At 38.0% G+C, this 17998-nt stretch overlaps 2 protein-coding genes and 1 long non-coding RNA gene across 13 annotated transcripts in view; 1 reads left to right on the plus strand and 2 right to left on the minus strand.

Annotated features, from left to right (window-relative positions):
- Positions 1-954: 954 nt before the first annotated feature.
- Positions 955-3380, minus strand: LOC139102562 (ribosomal protein S6 kinase beta-1). Its single transcript, XM_070656557.1, has 4 exons — positions 3212-3380; positions 2912-3100; positions 2793-2833; positions 955-2702 (listed from the first exon to the last, which is right to left on the minus strand). Exons 2-4 carry the CDS (start codon positions 2996-2998, stop codon positions 1397-1399), a joined length of 1434 nt encoding a protein of 477 aa, XP_070512658.1. The 5' UTR covers positions 2999-3100; positions 3212-3380; the 3' UTR covers positions 955-1396.
- LOC139102566 (uncharacterized) overlaps positions 3298-17998 on the plus strand; it is a 68070-nt gene continuing 53369 nt past the window's right edge. For both annotated transcript variants that reach the window (XR_011545726.1, XR_011545725.1), the window contains exons 1-3: positions 3298-4349; positions 4525-4565; positions 4824-5134. This is a non-coding gene — a long non-coding RNA (uncharacterized lncRNA). The remainder of the gene's footprint in view (positions 4350-4524; positions 4566-4823; positions 5135-17998) is intronic.
- Positions 5446-17956, minus strand: Calpb (calpain-B). Of its 10 annotated transcripts, none has more exons than XM_070656549.1 (16): positions 17480-17956; positions 17126-17252; positions 11445-11621; positions 11135-11322; positions 10635-10938; positions 10381-10562; positions 10056-10306; positions 9822-9979; positions 9215-9432; positions 9087-9129; positions 8534-8578; positions 8040-8169; positions 7238-7369; positions 6626-6753; positions 6337-6532; positions 5446-6251 (listed from the first exon to the last, which is right to left on the minus strand). In XM_070656549.1, the coding sequence occupies exons 1-16, from the start codon at positions 17572-17574 to the stop codon at positions 6166-6168; spliced, it is 2460 nt and encodes an 819-aa protein (XP_070512650.1). In that variant the 5' UTR covers positions 17575-17956; the 3' UTR covers positions 5446-6165. The 10 variants fall into 10 exon arrangements, with proteins under 10 accessions (XP_070512650.1, XP_070512653.1, XP_070512652.1 ...); XM_070656552.1 differs by lacking the exons at positions 17126-17252; positions 17480-17956 and adding exons at positions 14278-14546; positions 15531-15709; XM_070656551.1 differs by lacking the exons at positions 17126-17252; positions 17480-17956 and adding exons at positions 14278-14546; positions 15017-15709.

Raw genomic sequence — 17998 nt, forward strand, 5'->3', positions numbered from 1 at the left:
AATAAATTATTTTATCCTCGTTTAACATTTGGCAACAACAAGAATGAAAATATTCAGTGTTACATTGTGTCGATTTATATCGCTAACTGGTAAACACCCTATTCAATAACAAGACTCGAATCTTATATATATAAAATATATGTTATATGTGTATAAGTTTATATACACATACATACATATAGTTAAGAAGATAATACATTCATTATATAATTGAAACATTTCATTTTTTAAATACTAAATAGCAATCATATTAATTCTATTAGAGAAATGCCATTTCTTAAAATGCAACGTATTGTTGCGCTAAATAGAACCTAGGACTGACTTTCTTATATTTATAATAATATAACGGAAAATTTTTGTTTTACTTTCAAAGTCTATCAAAAGAGAAATTTCTTATATAAATGTAGTTTAATAAACGATACATTTAATATAATCCATTATATTAAGTATTAATGATAAAATAAGACATCTACTCGTTTTTATTTGCATTTAATTCCCAATGTGGCATCTTACGCAATTTGCAAATCCAAAATACGGGAATGTAATATTATTTTTATGAGAATCAAAGTTAAAGACAGAGCGCATTTCTTATGTGTATATTTCAACAACTATTTTATGGAAAACGAAATTCTCCAGTTTAAAAAATTATTCTAATTCGTATGTATTTATCCAAAATGAAATATTCACAGGGTTTTACTTTAAAGTGAATTAATCGTAATTTTTCAAAACATTAAAAATAAAAAAACTATTGTAGAAAAAAATTGCTACGATCTAAAAACAAAATAATTCGATCGTATGATGATTTTGAAGCAAGAAAAATAACTTTTCTAAATAATTTGTCACGGTGTTAATTATATAAGTATTTGTTTTATCTCGCACGGAGCGACTTCCGAAAGACAAAACAAATAATACTATAATATACTGTCCGAAATAGTTTAATGAAAGTTGACTGTATTTCAATGATTTCAGCGATATGATTGCGATATTTGTGTTACTATTGCGATACATATAATTTGAAGATTTGAACTGCATTCTGCTCGTAAATGTTTCATTAAGAATGTACTTGCTTTCAATATCCGCACGTATTTACATAGCGAAGATATACATTATTCGCTCTTTTGTATTGCAAAGGAATGTTTGGCCGTTTTGAAATCGCTAGAACTCTAAAAAAAAAAAAAAGTTGCGGATGCAATCGATGTCAAGAAAGCCGACCAAACTTATTGTGTTTACTTTTCGCTATATATAATGTTGAATTTGCTAAATATATTTCTGTTCGTCGTCACACACAAATGTGAAAAAAAGGATTCGGCGAACGAACATGTTTATTGGGCTATGTTCCTTTTGTTTCCTAGGTTGCATCAAAAAGCTATTAATTTGCGCGCAACGAATCGCGGCACTATAAAAGATTTGGTAGCTGTGCAAGATCAACCATTTCAGTGTCCTCTATTCCACTGTTAGGTCCCATCATATGTTGTCTGTGATGTTGATTAAGATCTAACGATGGGCGCAAATGAACCTCCATCGTTCTAGGTGAAGAAAAACCATGTAGACTCGCCGTTGCACCGAAACCCGTGTTATTCAACAGTCCCCTTCGTGGGCTTCTAGCATTCACGACTTTTGGCTGTGCGTACATCTCTTCCAGAACGCTCGGTGCTACGTACGTAAAACCTTGAAATATCATGTTCGCAGATTCACTGAGAGTACTCTCAACCGGTGAATCAACCGGTATAGTTGCTGTAAACTGTTCATCGAATTGCGACGTATCGTCGGCGCTCTTCAGAGATGGTTTAAATGGAGGGTCTAACTTCCGGGCAATTACATCTTGCCAATTAATGTGTTTAAAGAAATTGTGATTTTTAATTTGCTCGGCATCCTCTGGTCCAGAACCCAGTCTCTGAGCAACTTGCCTCTTTAGGAGTTTCCGAATAAGATCTCGAGCATCTGGTGTTAGATATTGTGGAAGACTCAATTTTCCGCGTAAAATTTTTTCAATGGTTTTTCTTCTATCATCACCAGTGAATGGCGGCATCCCTGTAAGCATGTCAAACATCAAAGCACCTAAACTCCACCAATCCACAGCTTTCCCGTGACCATTTCTAGTTAGAATCTCTGGAGCCATGTATTCTATTGTTCCACAAAATGTATGAGTCACTGTGCCCTCTTGTATATGTTCTTTGCAAAGACCAAAATCTGTTAACTTGACATGACCTTCGGCATCTAGCAAAATGTTCTCTGGTTTTAAGTCTCTGTATATAATTCCCTGATTATGAAGATGTTGCAAAGCCAGGATAATTTCTGACAGATAAAAGCAAGCTGTGTCCTCTAAGAAGATACCTTCTCTATCAAGATAAGTGAAAAGTTCTCCACCGCATAAATATTCCAAAATCAGATATAATTTCCCACCAGTTTGAAAAGCATACATGAGGTTTACTATAAACGGATGTTTTACAGCCTCCAAGATATTTCTCTCAGCTTTGGTGTGAGCAGTATCTTTCTGATTTCGTATAATAGTTGCCTTACGTAATACTTTCATAGCAAAGATACTACCTTTATCCTTCCCAGTGACCTTCCTAACTTGGAAGACCTTTCCATAACCACCTTCTCCTAAAATCTTACATAATTCAAAGTCTTGAGGGCCAGCCTTCTCTTGACCTGGATTCACATTCTGTTCAGACAACTGAACTCTCTCCAAATTTTCTGATCTAAAATAATAATGCAACATTTCCAGTCTTAAACAAATGACAAATGAAATAGAAAGTTAATTTAAAATAAGGGACATTTAAAATGCTTACTCTAATATACCGCTTACAGTTGCAACATGATTATATTCCTCCTGAAACAAATAGGATATTTAATTAAGCTGTTGCTGCTGTTAGTATAAATCATATCTTATCGAGAGCATGTACTCTACCTCCCTATTCTCGATCACGTCGTCATCCGACTCGTCTTGATTTGCTGCATCACCATCGTGCAATTCAATGTCGAATACCCCTGCCATCCTAGGTGTCAAATTCACATTGAACGCTTCTAAACGAATTGGGATCACAGAGCTCGATCTATCAAGATATTTCGCGCTCCAGCACGCTCCAGGAGGGTGAAGCTGTACGAGAATTCGAATGACATAAGCTCCGTGGCCGTGGGTGGCGTGGGTACGCTCACGATCTGCAGACCTACCTGCATCGAGAATCGCGCGTGTTTCGAGAGAACTTACCTCGCAGCGCTCGCAGTTAGTATAATATCACACACGAGTTGTGCGGCTGATCTTTTGCAATTATTTAACTTTGCAGGGGGGGGGAAGAAAAAAAAAACAAAACGCACAAATCCGAAAAAGACTGACCGCCAGGCTTTACCACAAGTCTACATATGTAATCGCAAAACACAAGACCACGGAGAGTGACCTATGCATATACATTCTACGCATACACGCGGTTCATATCACTACAAATTCGTGTTCGATTCGAGTTCGATTCGAGTTCGATTCGAGGTACCGTGTCCGCAGTGCTATCAACAACATTTACTCGAGGACACAGTGGTCACTGTCGTGTCGTGTGGCATTCCTGCGTTACGAACGGTTACGCGCCTCACTTTTGCTCTTCAATTGTTTCAACGGATTTCGACAAGTCCGTGCTTGTGCTCATACGCAGATCGACGGTATATCTCGTACGGAACGGACGTGTTGCTTTACAATCAAATTATTCGTTGCGGTAAGGGCTCTTTCGTGTTCAAGGTCGGCTTCTCGTTGATAGGCAACGTGAGTGTCGTTGAATATTACCGCGGGTATAGACCGTGTACCCTGGAAAGCAGATATAGCATTCTTTGCGACGACGGCGGCTGGTGTATGTGAGTCTCCGTCTTCATCCCCTCCCTTGGCCGCCGAGGACGAGGGAGGTAGTGGTGGTGGCGTTCCTCCTCAGTCCTCAGCGGCCGGCTTTCCGTGGTACATCAAGCGTTCTCTTCGTGTGAGATTCGACGCACACTACCTCAAGGGTACGTACACTAGCCACCGTCGTCACGGTTAACGCCATATTCGCTATTCAGTGTACGATCGTATTCGCGCCTACAATGAACAAATGAACCGCGGCCGCATCGTCGTTTGTTCGCGAGTACCGTATATTAAATTGTCTTGATTTCGCGAGTGTTCTGTGCCGTGTGTCGGTTGTGTGCTGAAGGAGGATTCGGCTCATCCGACCTGACGTCCTGAGACAGATCTGAGAGGAGGAGGAGGATGTCTCGGAGACGGTCATCTTGTCTCAGAGACGATCATCTTGCCTCGGAAACGATCATCTTGCCTCGGAGACGGTCATCTTGCTTCGGAGACGATCATTTTGCCTCGGCGGAACAAGCCCAAGGTAAGAATCATTTTTCCTCTCCATTATAATAGCTTTTACGTTTAGACAGCGAATAATTTTATTTTTAACTTTTTAATTAATAAATTAATACTTAGAAAATTGTACACATTTTTTTTTAACGGTAAAATATATTTTCAGCATCTCTACATTAAATTTGTATATTTATTTGTTACAGATTATTACTGTACTATCAATTCCGCTGCTGTGCATTGGCCGGTGAGTCGCGAATCTTTTTTTCTTAAATATTTTCTCAAATATTTTCTGAAATATCGCAATTCGGGTGAGAGATTTACTAGACAAAGATTTACCGCGAAATATTTGAAAAGGTTTCGCGCTTCTGTTCCTCGTCCGGTTGGTGCCGACATCTGCCGGGACGAGCGAGAGTGTGTCGACATACTTGGTGTAATCGCGTAGAAAAGAAAAATTAATTTGTGTGCTAGTTTAGTAGTATTAATAATGTATTGTGTGCTGAAGGAGGATCCGGCTTATCCGACCTGACGTCCTGAGACAGTTCTGAGAGGAGGAGGAGGCCTCGGAACAGGCATTTTGCCTCAGCGGAACAACCCAAGGTAAGAATTATTTTTCCTTTCCGTTATAATAGCTTTTACGTTTAGATAGCGAATAATTATATTTTTACCTTTTTAATTGATAAATTAATACTCAGAAACGCGTATACATTTTTTTTTAACAGTAAAATATATTTTCAGCATCTCTACATTAATGTTGTATATTTATTTGTTACAGATTATTGCTGTACTGGCAATTCCGCTGCTGCGCATCGGCCGGTGAGTCACAAATCTTTTTTTCTTAAATATTTTCTCAAATATTGTCTGAAATGATGTAATTCGGGTGGGAGATTTACTAGAAAAAAATTAACGCGAAATATTTGAAAGTCTTTCCGTTTCTGTTCCTCGTCCGGCTGGTGCCGTCATCTGTCGGGACGAGCGAGGGTCTGCTGCCATACTTGGCGCAATCGCGTAGAGAAGAAAAATTAATTTGTGTATTAATTCAGCAGTATTAGCTATACGCGCTTCAATAATTTTTGCCTTTACATTAAAGAAAACTGCTAGGATAGAAAAATTAATTAAATTCAATATGATAAATGTACAAATAATTATATATCAACTAATTAAAACACAGGGTTTAAGTACGAATTCGGTTAATTTATATATATAATATAGATATATTAGATACAATTAAATATATATTAATAAAAAATATGCGCTTTGCATTCTGATACTCGACCGTATCCACATACACTTATTTGATTTTCAACGTACGTTTATCTGCTTTATAAAAATAAATGAAATTAATAGTTTGTTACTTCTCGTTCGAATTGAAAACTTGCATAAATCTATGGACTAGCATGGTACGTGCATTAACATGTTCCAATAAATTATACATATTGTATATTTTTATAACGTTTAGATAACGGGCTGCAATTGTTTAAAGCATATTAAGGCACTCAATACCATCTCCCTTCGCAATCAATCAACCAATAGGTCTAGAAGAATATTTATATTATGGAATCCTTAAATTATATAACACTTCTCTTTCTTACATTCTAATTTACGGCAAAAGTTCACGTAGGCGCTTTAAATAACAAAAATTTGAATAAAAATTAAACAACTTCGTGTGCATGTTACACATTTTCTCACAAGTTTAAAAAGACTTTCCCCTTTGCAACTTTCCATTAAAAAAATAGGTATTTCGCATATATACGGCCGTTTATCATCACAATCTGATATATAGAGAAAATCTCGTTTCGGAAGAATTAGGCAAAGTTAAATAGATACGAGGAGAAACTATTATGTTATTACGAATAAAGTGTCTTCTCCATCCATTCTTCCAAAGTAAACGTGGCCGTGTGAGTTTCGTCTGGATCTCTCTCTCTAAAAATATCTGTAAGAACGTAAAGACGGACTTTATTCTGCACTTATTATCGATTATTAAATTGTTAAATTATTAAATGGAAGGTATCTCTTACCAATCATAGTTTTAAGCCTGACGGCGCACATTATGTAATCATCAAAAGTAATCTTGCCATCTTTAGTACCATAACGATGAACTAGGATGTTTAGAATGTGATTGTTCAAACGGTATCCCGCGCTGTTTAATGCTTGTCTTAATTCAAATGCACTTAAATATCCCGATTCGTCTCTGTCGTACAGCTTGAAAACAGCCTGAAATATTTACCGTAAACGTTACGAAAGCCCATTACGTATTCTCGCGAGCTAAAAAGTTTCGGGTTCTATTAAGAAAAATGTTAGATTTACCCTCCACTTTTTAATGTCATTCCACAATGCCTTGAACTCTTCGAAACCAAGTTTCCCGGAATGATCAGCGTCTAACATAGCGACCATACTGCGACATACATCTTTGCTAAAGCCTCTGTCGTGTGTCTCTGCAATTTGAAAAACACATTCATGTCATCTGCTGTGATTTTTCGCGCAAGGAAATAACATTTCACTAAAATTTGAATTTTTTTAAATACCCATATTTCAAATAAAGTAAAAAGGACAGTACAAATTAAACGGAGATTACACGTGACAAATTCTATGATTATAACATATCACATACTTCACACGCGTGTCGACAAGTCGAGTAATTCATTAACGTTTCATTCTCTGTTAATTGATAAAGCATGCAGTAGAAGTGTCGTCATAGAACAGAGCCTACCTTATAAAGACATAAATTAGAGCGTCAAGCTGTTAACGTTGACATTTATTGACACTATTAGTTCACCATACGATGGAAGCATATTTCATGTGCGTACGTGTGGGTGTGGGTGTTTTAAGAATACGAGTAAATAATTGAAACGAGTGTTCCGACATAATCGTTGCGCAGCGCAACGACGTAAACAACTCGGTGGTAGATGTTTGTCTTACCTACGGGTTTATTGTACTGTTCGTTATTACAAATAATGCCGCACAGCAGTGAGATGAGTGTGTCGATAAACGAACCGTTGTCTCCGACAGTTTCGGGATGAACCTCGCTACGATGCGCCAACTGCGGTAACTCTACCCGTAACACACAGCTACATGTTAGGTTTGAGTTTGACATACGTACACTTGGGCCATAACGGTTTACAACATTTATTATAATTATTATTCATATTTCTCTAACTTTCACGTGCTCTAACGATTTAGTTCTCGCAAGATTAAATAAAATATAATAAATAAACTTATATCTTTCTCATATATTTTTTTATACGTTTGTTTAACGATTATTGCCTGCTTTAAGTTGATTAAATTAATATTGGACCAAATGTATTTATGTACTGTAGATACAAATTACAAGGTAGGAGATAAGCGTGCGAACTCATTAACACGAGTCATTAAAATGCTGTACAGCGTGTGCCGAACGAAATTAAGTAGGTAAACTTTAACGAGAAATCGAAGAAACGAATTTCTAATCAATTAATTGACTGTCAGGCTAGAAGTAAACTGTGCAGGTGAAAATATCAAAAGTACAAAATTAATGATGAAGCGTGATTAACGTATAAGGCTATCAATAATTGCAAAAAAAAAAAAAAATCAAAACACTGAGCAAGTAGAGCAAGAAAATTAGAAAAGCTAAGAAGCAAAGCTTATATAATCAGAATCAGATACGATCATATGCGAGGAATATCGTATTTAAAACTTACATATTTTGAAAAATATTCGTGTAAAGAGCGCGACGGACATTTACCTTTTCTCATAGCAAAATCTAAGATATCTTTTAGCTCCGTCCAGTCCACTTCTAAATCATCGCCGGCGAGTTTCTTAAAGAATTCTCGGACCTTCTCCGTATTACGGTCTTGTTCGGGTTCCTCGCGTACCTAACAATGATAAAAGAAACAATCTTAATGAAACGTAAAAGTATACATGCAATATATTAGCAACATTTTTTTTTAAAGGTACGAAAAAAAAAATCTTTGAAGCACAATTAAATACCTAAAATATGTATAAGAATAATTAAACGTACATTCTATTTTTTTTTTAATTACTTTTAATATCTTATTAATTATAGCTGATATAAGAATAAATTTAATTAGTCTTTGCCACGTATTTTTTAATTTTTAGATTAAAACAGTTATATTAGTTAATTTAAATTCAAGCATCTTTTTTACTTTTAACACACGTACACAAAGCGTATATCGTAGCTTTCTATTGCTTCAACATACAAGCGCTCGTGTTACTTACGTTTCCTTCACTTTGGTCCTCCTTTTCACCTGCAGGTTTAAGTATCTAAAAGCCAAGCGAGATAAACGTGCGAATCATTAGTTACAATTGCAAATAGCGACAGCCTAAACCTTTGTGATTGACAATCAGTTAGACGACACGACAAATACCAAGTTTCACAGGCATTAGTTGAACACAATATTAATTGCATCTACGTTAGATTTTTTTTTGTGCAATTTTAGCATTGCTGTTATTACACTCTTTAGTGCATCAAGCTGTGTAAATTATTAGTAAATGTTTTTATAAGTCGCGAGAGATGAGACGATATATTAGTTAGTACGAAAATTTGTTACTATTATGCAATTGATTCTAAACAGCATTATTTTGTGCTAATCATTCAATATTGTGTGCATAATTATTCTTAATATTATTTCGAAAAGTAAACATACTTTCAAACGTATGTACCGAGTTTTACAAGTAATTATTTTTTACTTCAACAATTAAAATCATTTGTATCGCTTAGAATTAATCTATTATCAAGGATATTCCGTTCACCCAAAAAGTCTACCCTTACCCTATCGTCGACGTCTCCAATACCGACTTCTTCGTCGTTTTCTCTGCAAAATAAAATGTTTAGATAAAATATTTAGTTCTTCAACGTCGTAATATACATAGGTATAAGTATATTGAGATAAAACTTACTCCATATTGTTCTTATTCTCGGAGAAGATTCTCAGTAAAAATTCACCTTCCTCGTTCGGATCAAAAGTACTTGGAACTATACAGTAAACACCTGGGGGTAGTTTGAATCGGCACGTAACTTCCCGTAAATTTATAAATGCTGGTGAACGTCCAACAGATGCATTGTACTTGAAAAAGTTAACGTCTAGTGGTTTCGGTAGTCTCTCTGGATATTCTAACTGTAGATAAAAAATTAACTCGTTGATAAAAACGTTCATATTTTTTCATATTTTTTTTTTATATTTAAACTTCAGATATTTGCATGCATAAAAAAATTCGTCCGATTAAACTTGAGTTGTACTGAAAAATGAGACTTCTGATTTCGTGTAGATTGAGTCACTACTCATATTTACAATGTTACACATTATACAACAGATATATCGGTTCTAGATTCGAGATACATTTAAGTGAATATTCGGCATAATATTCAAAATAATATTTGATGTAAATTTCTTTGTAGCGCGTGCGGAAAGATAGCGAGCGAAAACAGACAGTCGGTCAATCTTGCGGCGCGCGGCCACTCAGAAAAGTACTTAAAGATAAAGATAAAGATAAATCGATTGCATACGTGATATATCGCGAATCCGATAGTGAGACAATCGGCACCCATTCTTCTTTGCGCTCTTCTGTTCTTCTGCATCAACGCAATGATCACTGTACATTTGTCGTCATCGTCGTCCGGGGACTCCAGCGTGATACGATATTGCGGATTATGGCAGAATGTCTCTGCGAATATACATGTTTTTTATTCAACTAAGATGCATCTGGTAGGCCGGTTCATTAAGTATTTAAATTATCTTACCTAAAAAGTTTCTGCAACCACCTGCCGTCACTCCGCGCACCCATTCACCTTCGAACACGCTCATTTCCCAGCGTTTCTTCCCGGCGCTGAGATCGTCCGACGTTAAAGAGTCCGGGTTCAAGTTGCATATTTCGAGTTGAGTAAAGTGACGGGTAAAATCATGGAACGACATCCAAAATTCACCGTCCATGTCAAAGGTCAGGCCGAGCTCCTCCTTTTCATGATCGGGGATAAATCTCCATTCCGGTGATCTGTCGACGGATGACGAAAGCATGAACTCGAGAGGGGAAGCTTAATTATCAAAGCGTGGAGAGAGAGTACTCACTGATCGCTCCAAGGTCCATTCCATTCCGCCTCGTTTCCCCAAGGGTTCCTAAGCCTTAATAGAGGTATGGTACCGTTCCGATTTGGCATATGAATCTCCACATTTTTTACTTGAGTGATACTGTACGCATGACCGCGTATCAGTCCCTGAGGCGTTTCAGCTTCCAGTACGTTAGGATCGGGCTAAAAGAAATGAGTATCAAATTAATAATCGGTTAGAGTAAAACAAAAAAATTATTATAATTGTTAATTCACCTCGATAGAGCACCCTAATAACGAGTTCCTCTCGAAAGCTTTTAGCAATATATTAAACAAATTTGGCGGTGTTTGGTCCATTTGATACATTTCTGTTACGCCACCAGTGAAATCTTCCATGGCCTCGCAAGTTGTGCCGCCTTTTAACGCCTCGTAAGATCCATGAAGCTTCGCGTACGCTTTCTCGAGAAGAGCACTCCAGAATTCGTTAGTTTCGGCCGAATGCAAATATACTAACTCTCCGCGGCAGGTAGGCAGTCGATCGTCGATCACTACGTCGACCCATCTACCGTATTGCCAAAACCTAAAATGAAATTTTATATTAATAAGCCTTTTTTTAATTTGTATATTATTCAACTGCATATACATAGTATTCAACTCGGTAATTAGCAAATGTAGTCACGTAATTCATATATATAAACATTCCGGTTTAATCAATAACAGGGCGTGTAAACTAAATTAATTTTGCTGCACGTCGGGAAATGCGTCGTTTACAAAACCTGAAGTGAAAAATTCCAGCGTAATTCTCGTCGAAGCTCTGATCCTCCGGCATCACTTGAAAAAATAGATTCTGATGCATAGTTAAGTTCGCTACGGCGGCCAGTAGCCAGCAATCTCCCAGCTCTCCCTGCTGGACATCGAATCTTGAAAAGCCCTCCACGAAGAGTTGAGGATCGTCCGCGATTTCCTGCGAAGTAGAGTGCGTTAGAGATCGTTGAGAAGAGCTATCACCCTTTTTGCGCGTTCAATTTATAAATTATTCTCGAGCGAAGGCTAATAAAATTAGAAATAATCCAAGAGAATTCTAACCATCGGTCGCTTCCATTCTATGTATCTGTCCGGCCTGCGAGAAAAATATAGCGATGAATCGTTGGCCGGGAATTCGGGATCCTCGAAGAGTCTTCCTGTCGCCAGACATTCTCGTCTTAGGGTGTTGAAGTCCTGAACCTCACCTCGTGGTCTAAATCCGGACCCCTTCTCCCCTAACTGCAAACATTTATTTATATTGAATGCAAATCTATTTAAAAGCAAAAGAATTATGAGATAAAAAATTTTTTTTTTTAAGTAAGAAAACGAAGAAACTCCCGGTTAAAACATTTTTAAGAAACGGCCTACGTTATAGTAAGATTTCCCGATGAAGTTTTTCGTCGTTCGTACTGCTTTATCGTCGTACATGTTTTTACGTTTCCGTGTCGTAGAATTTTCGTCGTGAGACTTGATCGACAAGCTCGCTTCCGAATATTTAGAGGCGCGTTCGGTTGGATAAAAGATGTTGTTGTTTTGGCCGATAGTTTCGTTATCATTCGCGAGTTTCGTGGCCTCGACGCTCGAGCCGGTTTTCAAAATCGCGAGACCCTGCTGCATGTAATTGGAATAGCGATAATTGACGTATTTGCTACGCCGCAGATCCATCTCTACGAGAATGGAGAAGTGACGAGTTAAGGCGTATTTTTTTTGTACGGAAAGGAATAAACGCGTTCGCGGAAAATAATCGTCAGCGTAAGTAAAACGAATCTTCGCTTGAAGGAACGCGACCGATGCGAAATGAGAAACGATACTACTCGACGGAAAAGTTTTCTCTCGTTCGAATCTGGAATTTTGATATGAGTACCCTTTATAGAAACGATACGATAACATAGCGGAAGACAACTAACCGCAATTTAGATTGCGATATTGTTTGATAAGCGTACGCGAACAGCTGCGCATACGTAAAAAGATAACAAATTGGTAAATGCGTGATGCGGATATGCATTTTTGAGTATTTTCTGATAAAACAAATAATTACCTAATAAGTAAATGTCGGTGTTTAAATAGAAAAAAAAAAAATTTTTGTTTCTTTAATTTTTTATTTGTATTAATCGAATAATTTTCTAAAAGTTTTCTGTGGAGAAAAAAAATTCAATCGCATTAACTTATTGTCAGATCATCAAAAATAAACAGTCGTGATACGAAACGCGTAAGTAGCAATTCTTTCGAATTCAGCATTCCAATGGGAATAGGTAACGTTTCGATTTATATTTAGATTGTTTTTGATTAAGTACATTACCAATAATTTTATAATGCATTAAATAGTGACCATAAATTCTGTACAAATTATTTCATTAAATAAATTGGACTAATTTTGAATTACAAATAATTATAGCAAAGAGGCAATTTAAGCGAAATGTTTTTTTTTGGGAAACTAATTATTAAATAATTTATTTAATTCGTCATCTCTTCAATAATTATCTTTAATTAGTATTATTAATTTTATTTTATTTTATTTTCTGCCGCTTCCAGTAAATTTTCAATAATTTTAATTTCGAAAGTTTCTTTATTGGAAACCGAATAACTTGCATGCTGTATAAATTCCAACGTATTGAAACACGTTATGACGCACATTGTTCTGCAGAATGAATACGTTCTATCGAATGAGTGTCATACAAAGAACGGCATTGTATCAATTACACATTTCTCGTACAATGTCGTCATCGTTATTGCCATCTCCGATAATGCAACTGTAAGATATCTCGCGAACGATACGAGTAATTATGCGTGACATTAATTAGAGAGAATTTTAGTGTTGACTGTGTAAAAGACCTGCACCCATTCCATTCGAATTCATGCCGATTTTTGATCTGAGAAACACTTTCTGAGCTAGGAAAATAGGAGAAGGTGTTAGTGAAAGTATTAATCAGACGTGCAATTTTTTTGATATTTTCTACATTTTATTTCAATGACGTGCACATGTGTTACATGATTTTATGAAAATGTCATGCTTATGTAAAAAAAAAAATTCACGTAAGCCCCACGTACCAAATAATTGAGAAAGAACGAATACTCTAACTAGAAATTATTTTACAATTACTTAAGAACTAACAATTTTTTAAATATACCAAGTAAAAATTATTTCGGCAAACACGCGGCAACGAGACTAAAAAGAAAATCCGGGTATTTGTTTACTATCGAGTTCGCGAGCCTCGTTACTCATCTATTGTCAACCCTCCGCTTCCGAGAGATAAGTAAGCGTACCACTTTGATATTGAAGAGCGACGGTAGGAACCGCTTGATCTCGACCGCCGTCTTAACAAACACGTCCTCGGCGCCGCCTCCGTCGCCGTAATAGCTCATCGTCGCTTGTTTACTTCCCCGTTTCTCTCGGCTACGCCCAGACCCGGTGAGCAGTCCGAAAATTACGTATTCCAGTCGGTCGTACGGTGCGACGTGGCCGGAGAGTGTGTGTAACGTTGTATCGTACGGTGCGTCCGTCAGACGTCACTAACTAGCACGGATTACAGAGCGCGAGAAGATAATGCCGCGACGTGGGTGCCTGGAGTCGTTCGTAACCTATTTCTACGCGCCGGGTTCGGTGGCGAGCCTAACCCTCACTCGGGTCTCGGAGGCCTTTCCTCCTCGCCTTTCGTCACGCGCCAGGTACCTTGATTCTCGTATAACCTTGAAAAAGCCAACGTTCTAATGGCGGCCACCTCTCGCAATTGGTCACCGGGTTTTGTTACGCCATTTGGGAAGCGGGCGCGTTATTTCAAACGGCCGAGGCGTAATTCTCGCAGTCATGTTAATTGAAATCACCTTATCGCGTTGACTAATCATCGTATCGTTGTGGAAATTGTTCTAAAAGTCTCGATGCGTGCGAGATACTCACCTCTACATTCTTCGTTTTTTGCCGAACGAACTCTGGCTCGCGTATCTCTCTGCTCCATCCGTACGAACTCATTTCACGCACTTGAGAAGTTTTTATTCCGATAAGATCTGGGTTTGACAGCGGTCAATTGATTTATTGCATGGGTTGCGTGTCTTCTTGGCGATATCGAGATCAGGGAGAAGTTTAGATGTTTCTCTCGCTAATTAAGCCCCAGTTATTGTCAATGTCGCGGGAACGTTGATTCTCTTATCGGGCTAGCCGAGTTATGACTAAAAAGTTTAATCACTATTGATATACGTAAGCATGAGGATTATCTTTAAACGATTAAGTCGTTCAATTCTGAACAAAGTCGCATGCAGAGAAAAATTTAACTTCAACTAAAAAAATTAGTATAGCCTTGTTTCTTTTTTATTTTTATTTATTTATTTTTTTTTAATTAATAGTAATTAAATATTGTCACATTAATTTTATTAGAATTATAATACGCGTTGATTTAAATTGTAGAACATTCCGAAAAGCGATTTTTACTTGCAAACTTACATTCGAATTAAATTTATAAAACTCTAGGTGCATAGATTAGTTTTTCAAAAGAATCGCGAACTGCGCGCAAAGTTTACAAATAATTTTTATGGAAACCTATTTCTGTCTCTAAAATTCACGCCTACAATCCGCCCACGCCTGTTCTAATCGCAATAAATTTTACGCTGCACTATCAAAGGGATCACTGTCAGATGTTTACCTTACACCATGTGTCTAAAATGCACAACTGATAGATTTTCGGGACGTTTGCCAGCTTCCTTCGAAAAGCGGCATTACTCGAGTCGCGAAACGAGTTGCGTGCATCGGCAACGATTTCCTTTGTTATATACACACTTTTGCATGTCGACAATCGGTCGGGACCGATTGTCTGTAATCGTACGCAATTATAATCGACACGCGATTTTCCCGATTATCCGATCGAGCACAATAGCCGGCGGGCAGAATTCGGAAACGCCACTCGATATCACCTACGGCTCGGCGCGAAGTAACGCAAAGTCTTTCGCGTTCGCGACCTTATCGGCCTTTTAACGAGCACCTAGAGGAAATTAGATCTATCGTGGAAACTACTCTACGTCACGGACGACTTAATTGGCGCGGAGTCAGAGTCATCGAGTTACGACACGACCTTGCGGCATTGTGGTAAAGAATTGCAAGTGTAACGCTATTGCAAAATTGTCTCTCGCTTTGTAACAAAGTCAGTACAATGATCGAACCGTTGTGTCGCGAAATCGCGTGAACCGATCTTCCTTTTTTGTCTTCCGCGCAACTTGGAATCGCAGATCGCAAGTCATATGACTGTTGGTACCGGATGATATCGATTTCGCTGAGCACGTGGCCGTGCCCACATTGACGCGAACGAACGTACGGTGCGTGGTACACTGGCTAACATATCCGGTAAGAGATTCGTTCTGTTTCGGAACCAACTGTCCCTTCCCTCATCGCCAGTGCTATGTCGCCAACGCGGCGCCCGGCATACGCCTGCACTTCGTCGCATTGAACCGTTTTTCCTTATAAGGGATTCTGGTACATTGCCGAAAAAGAAAGTCCTTTTCACGAACCGGTTCTCCGCCAAAAGTTCCACTATAATACAATATTATATTGTAAATTTTTTTTTTTTTTAATACGAATGAAGGAATGCTCGTGTTAATTTTATTTTACGCTCGGAGAATTTTACCACGTATTTAATTCACTTAAAAATTTTTTTTGAATTTTATTTTAATGGGATCAAAAATATTAGCGAATTCTAAGAAGAAACACGTAAATTTGGCAGTAGATAAAGCTTCTGTGATAGTTTGATGATGTAGAGTATTCACGAGATCAAGTAGCTTAGAAGTCGAGGCCACAAAGCACATTTTCGGTCGACTAATCGCGTAAGTTATTTTGGGAGTTTTGAAGATGTTGTGAATCATTATGTTGTTAGAACAGCTCAGTTTCTTTCCGCGGCATGATTCGGTAATATTTGCCGCGTTTTGTAATCGTTTTGTAAACTAATTGTTATCAGTGAGAAGAGTAAAGCGAGTTGAGTAATAACGAATCAATTTAATTATCGTCACGCACGTTTGCTCGTCAGTAAAAATAAGAAACGGATCTTTGGATTTAAGTGATAAATATTCTAGCAACAAATTAAAAAACATGAAATAGTAATTTTACAAAAATAATCATTTGAATATATTTATGATAATTATTGAAACAGAAAATTGAATAATTCACCATCGGAATGCTGTTGTGCGTGCGGTTTTAAAAAGAACTTAGAATTAAAAATTTTTTCTTTTTAAAGAATGTGAGAATTTTAAAAGGATAGAAACGTTAAAGCTCTGAAAATGTTGCACAGACGCAGTACAAGCGCAAAGTCGCGAGCCTAAAAATATGTCGACACGACGCATCGTGGTTCACGCGCACGCGAGGGCTCTTGTTTTTATTTTAAAGAATTTGGCGACTCGCCAGGAATATATTCGAAAAAATCGCACAGCACAAATTAGGAGCGCGGTAAATTTTGATCGTTATACGCTTTTGGCACGTGAGGAATGTCCATCCTTGTTTTCACGAGATAAAAAAACGTCAAAGAAAAACGGGGGAAAAATCTTTCTCTGAATCGGCGCCCGAAATCTCGAAGTAAATTTTTTTCTCGCGTCGCGTTTTATTTAGAGATTGAATAAGGATTATCCGAGATTTATCGACGAAGAATGTTAACAACTAAAAATTAAACATTCGTTTTTGCCGCGCGTGTAAAGAGCGCATCAGTTCGAAGAATCGCGTTGAAGATAAGTAATAATTAACGGGTAGAGGAGCCGAGGATGTGGTAACAAACCTTGAAAGTGGTATTGGCGGGATGGTGCACGTCGCCGGAACCGGAGAGTCCTCCTCGTAGCAAACGCGACAGAAGATTGTAACGACCTACCGTCGACCACGCGTCCTTCGTGGCTTGTACAGGATGTCTAAGAAACAAAAATTTTTTTTTTGTCCAGAGTAAAGTGCGAAAGACGTATTTCTTTAATCGCTTGATTCTTCGCAAATTTAATTAATTTTTAAGGCGGGCAGAAAAACATTTTTAAGTCTTGCGAAGCACGTGATGAATGCTGCGCCCTGACATTTGGCACGCGACTCGTCTCGATCGCGATCGAGTGACCGAAGCTGGTCTCGGAGATTAAAGCGACATGCTTACCCTTTCGCGAATTTGTATGTTTTTGGCGGTCGGCCATCCTCGACGATGGTTTTCACGTAATAGTACGAATAGCTCGATACCGCCCGACCCGACATTTGGAGAATGAATTGAGATATCGCGCGAATTGTCACCCGACCATCGCGATTCCGACTGTCACCCTCTTTCCTTCGCCGCGTGTTCGCGCACTGTACCGTCGTTTATGCTTATCTGGTTCGCGTGCCCGTGTGCACGCGATTATATATAGCCGCCGCCAACATTACTGAGAAAACTATGACGCTTTCCGAGATGTGACAATCCGACATTCAGCGCGGATAACTTTCGTTGCCAGACGCGGACGTTTTCGAGAATGCATCGGTGGTACATCAAAGAACCGACAATGCTAAACGGATATTTAAAGAAACATTTAACAATAACGTCAATTTGCTTCGCCGTAACTTATCGCCGAACGTCAAACTGGGCTATCGTGAACCCCTTTTAGTTGATTTAAACACGAACGCTAGAAATAAATTTGATAAACGG

This window comes from Cardiocondyla obscurior, linkage group LG05 (assembly GCF_019399895.1).
Source record: "Cardiocondyla obscurior isolate alpha-2009 linkage group LG05, Cobs3.1, whole genome shotgun sequence".
NCBI classification, from domain to species: Eukaryota; Metazoa; Arthropoda; class Insecta; order Hymenoptera; family Formicidae; genus Cardiocondyla; species Cardiocondyla obscurior.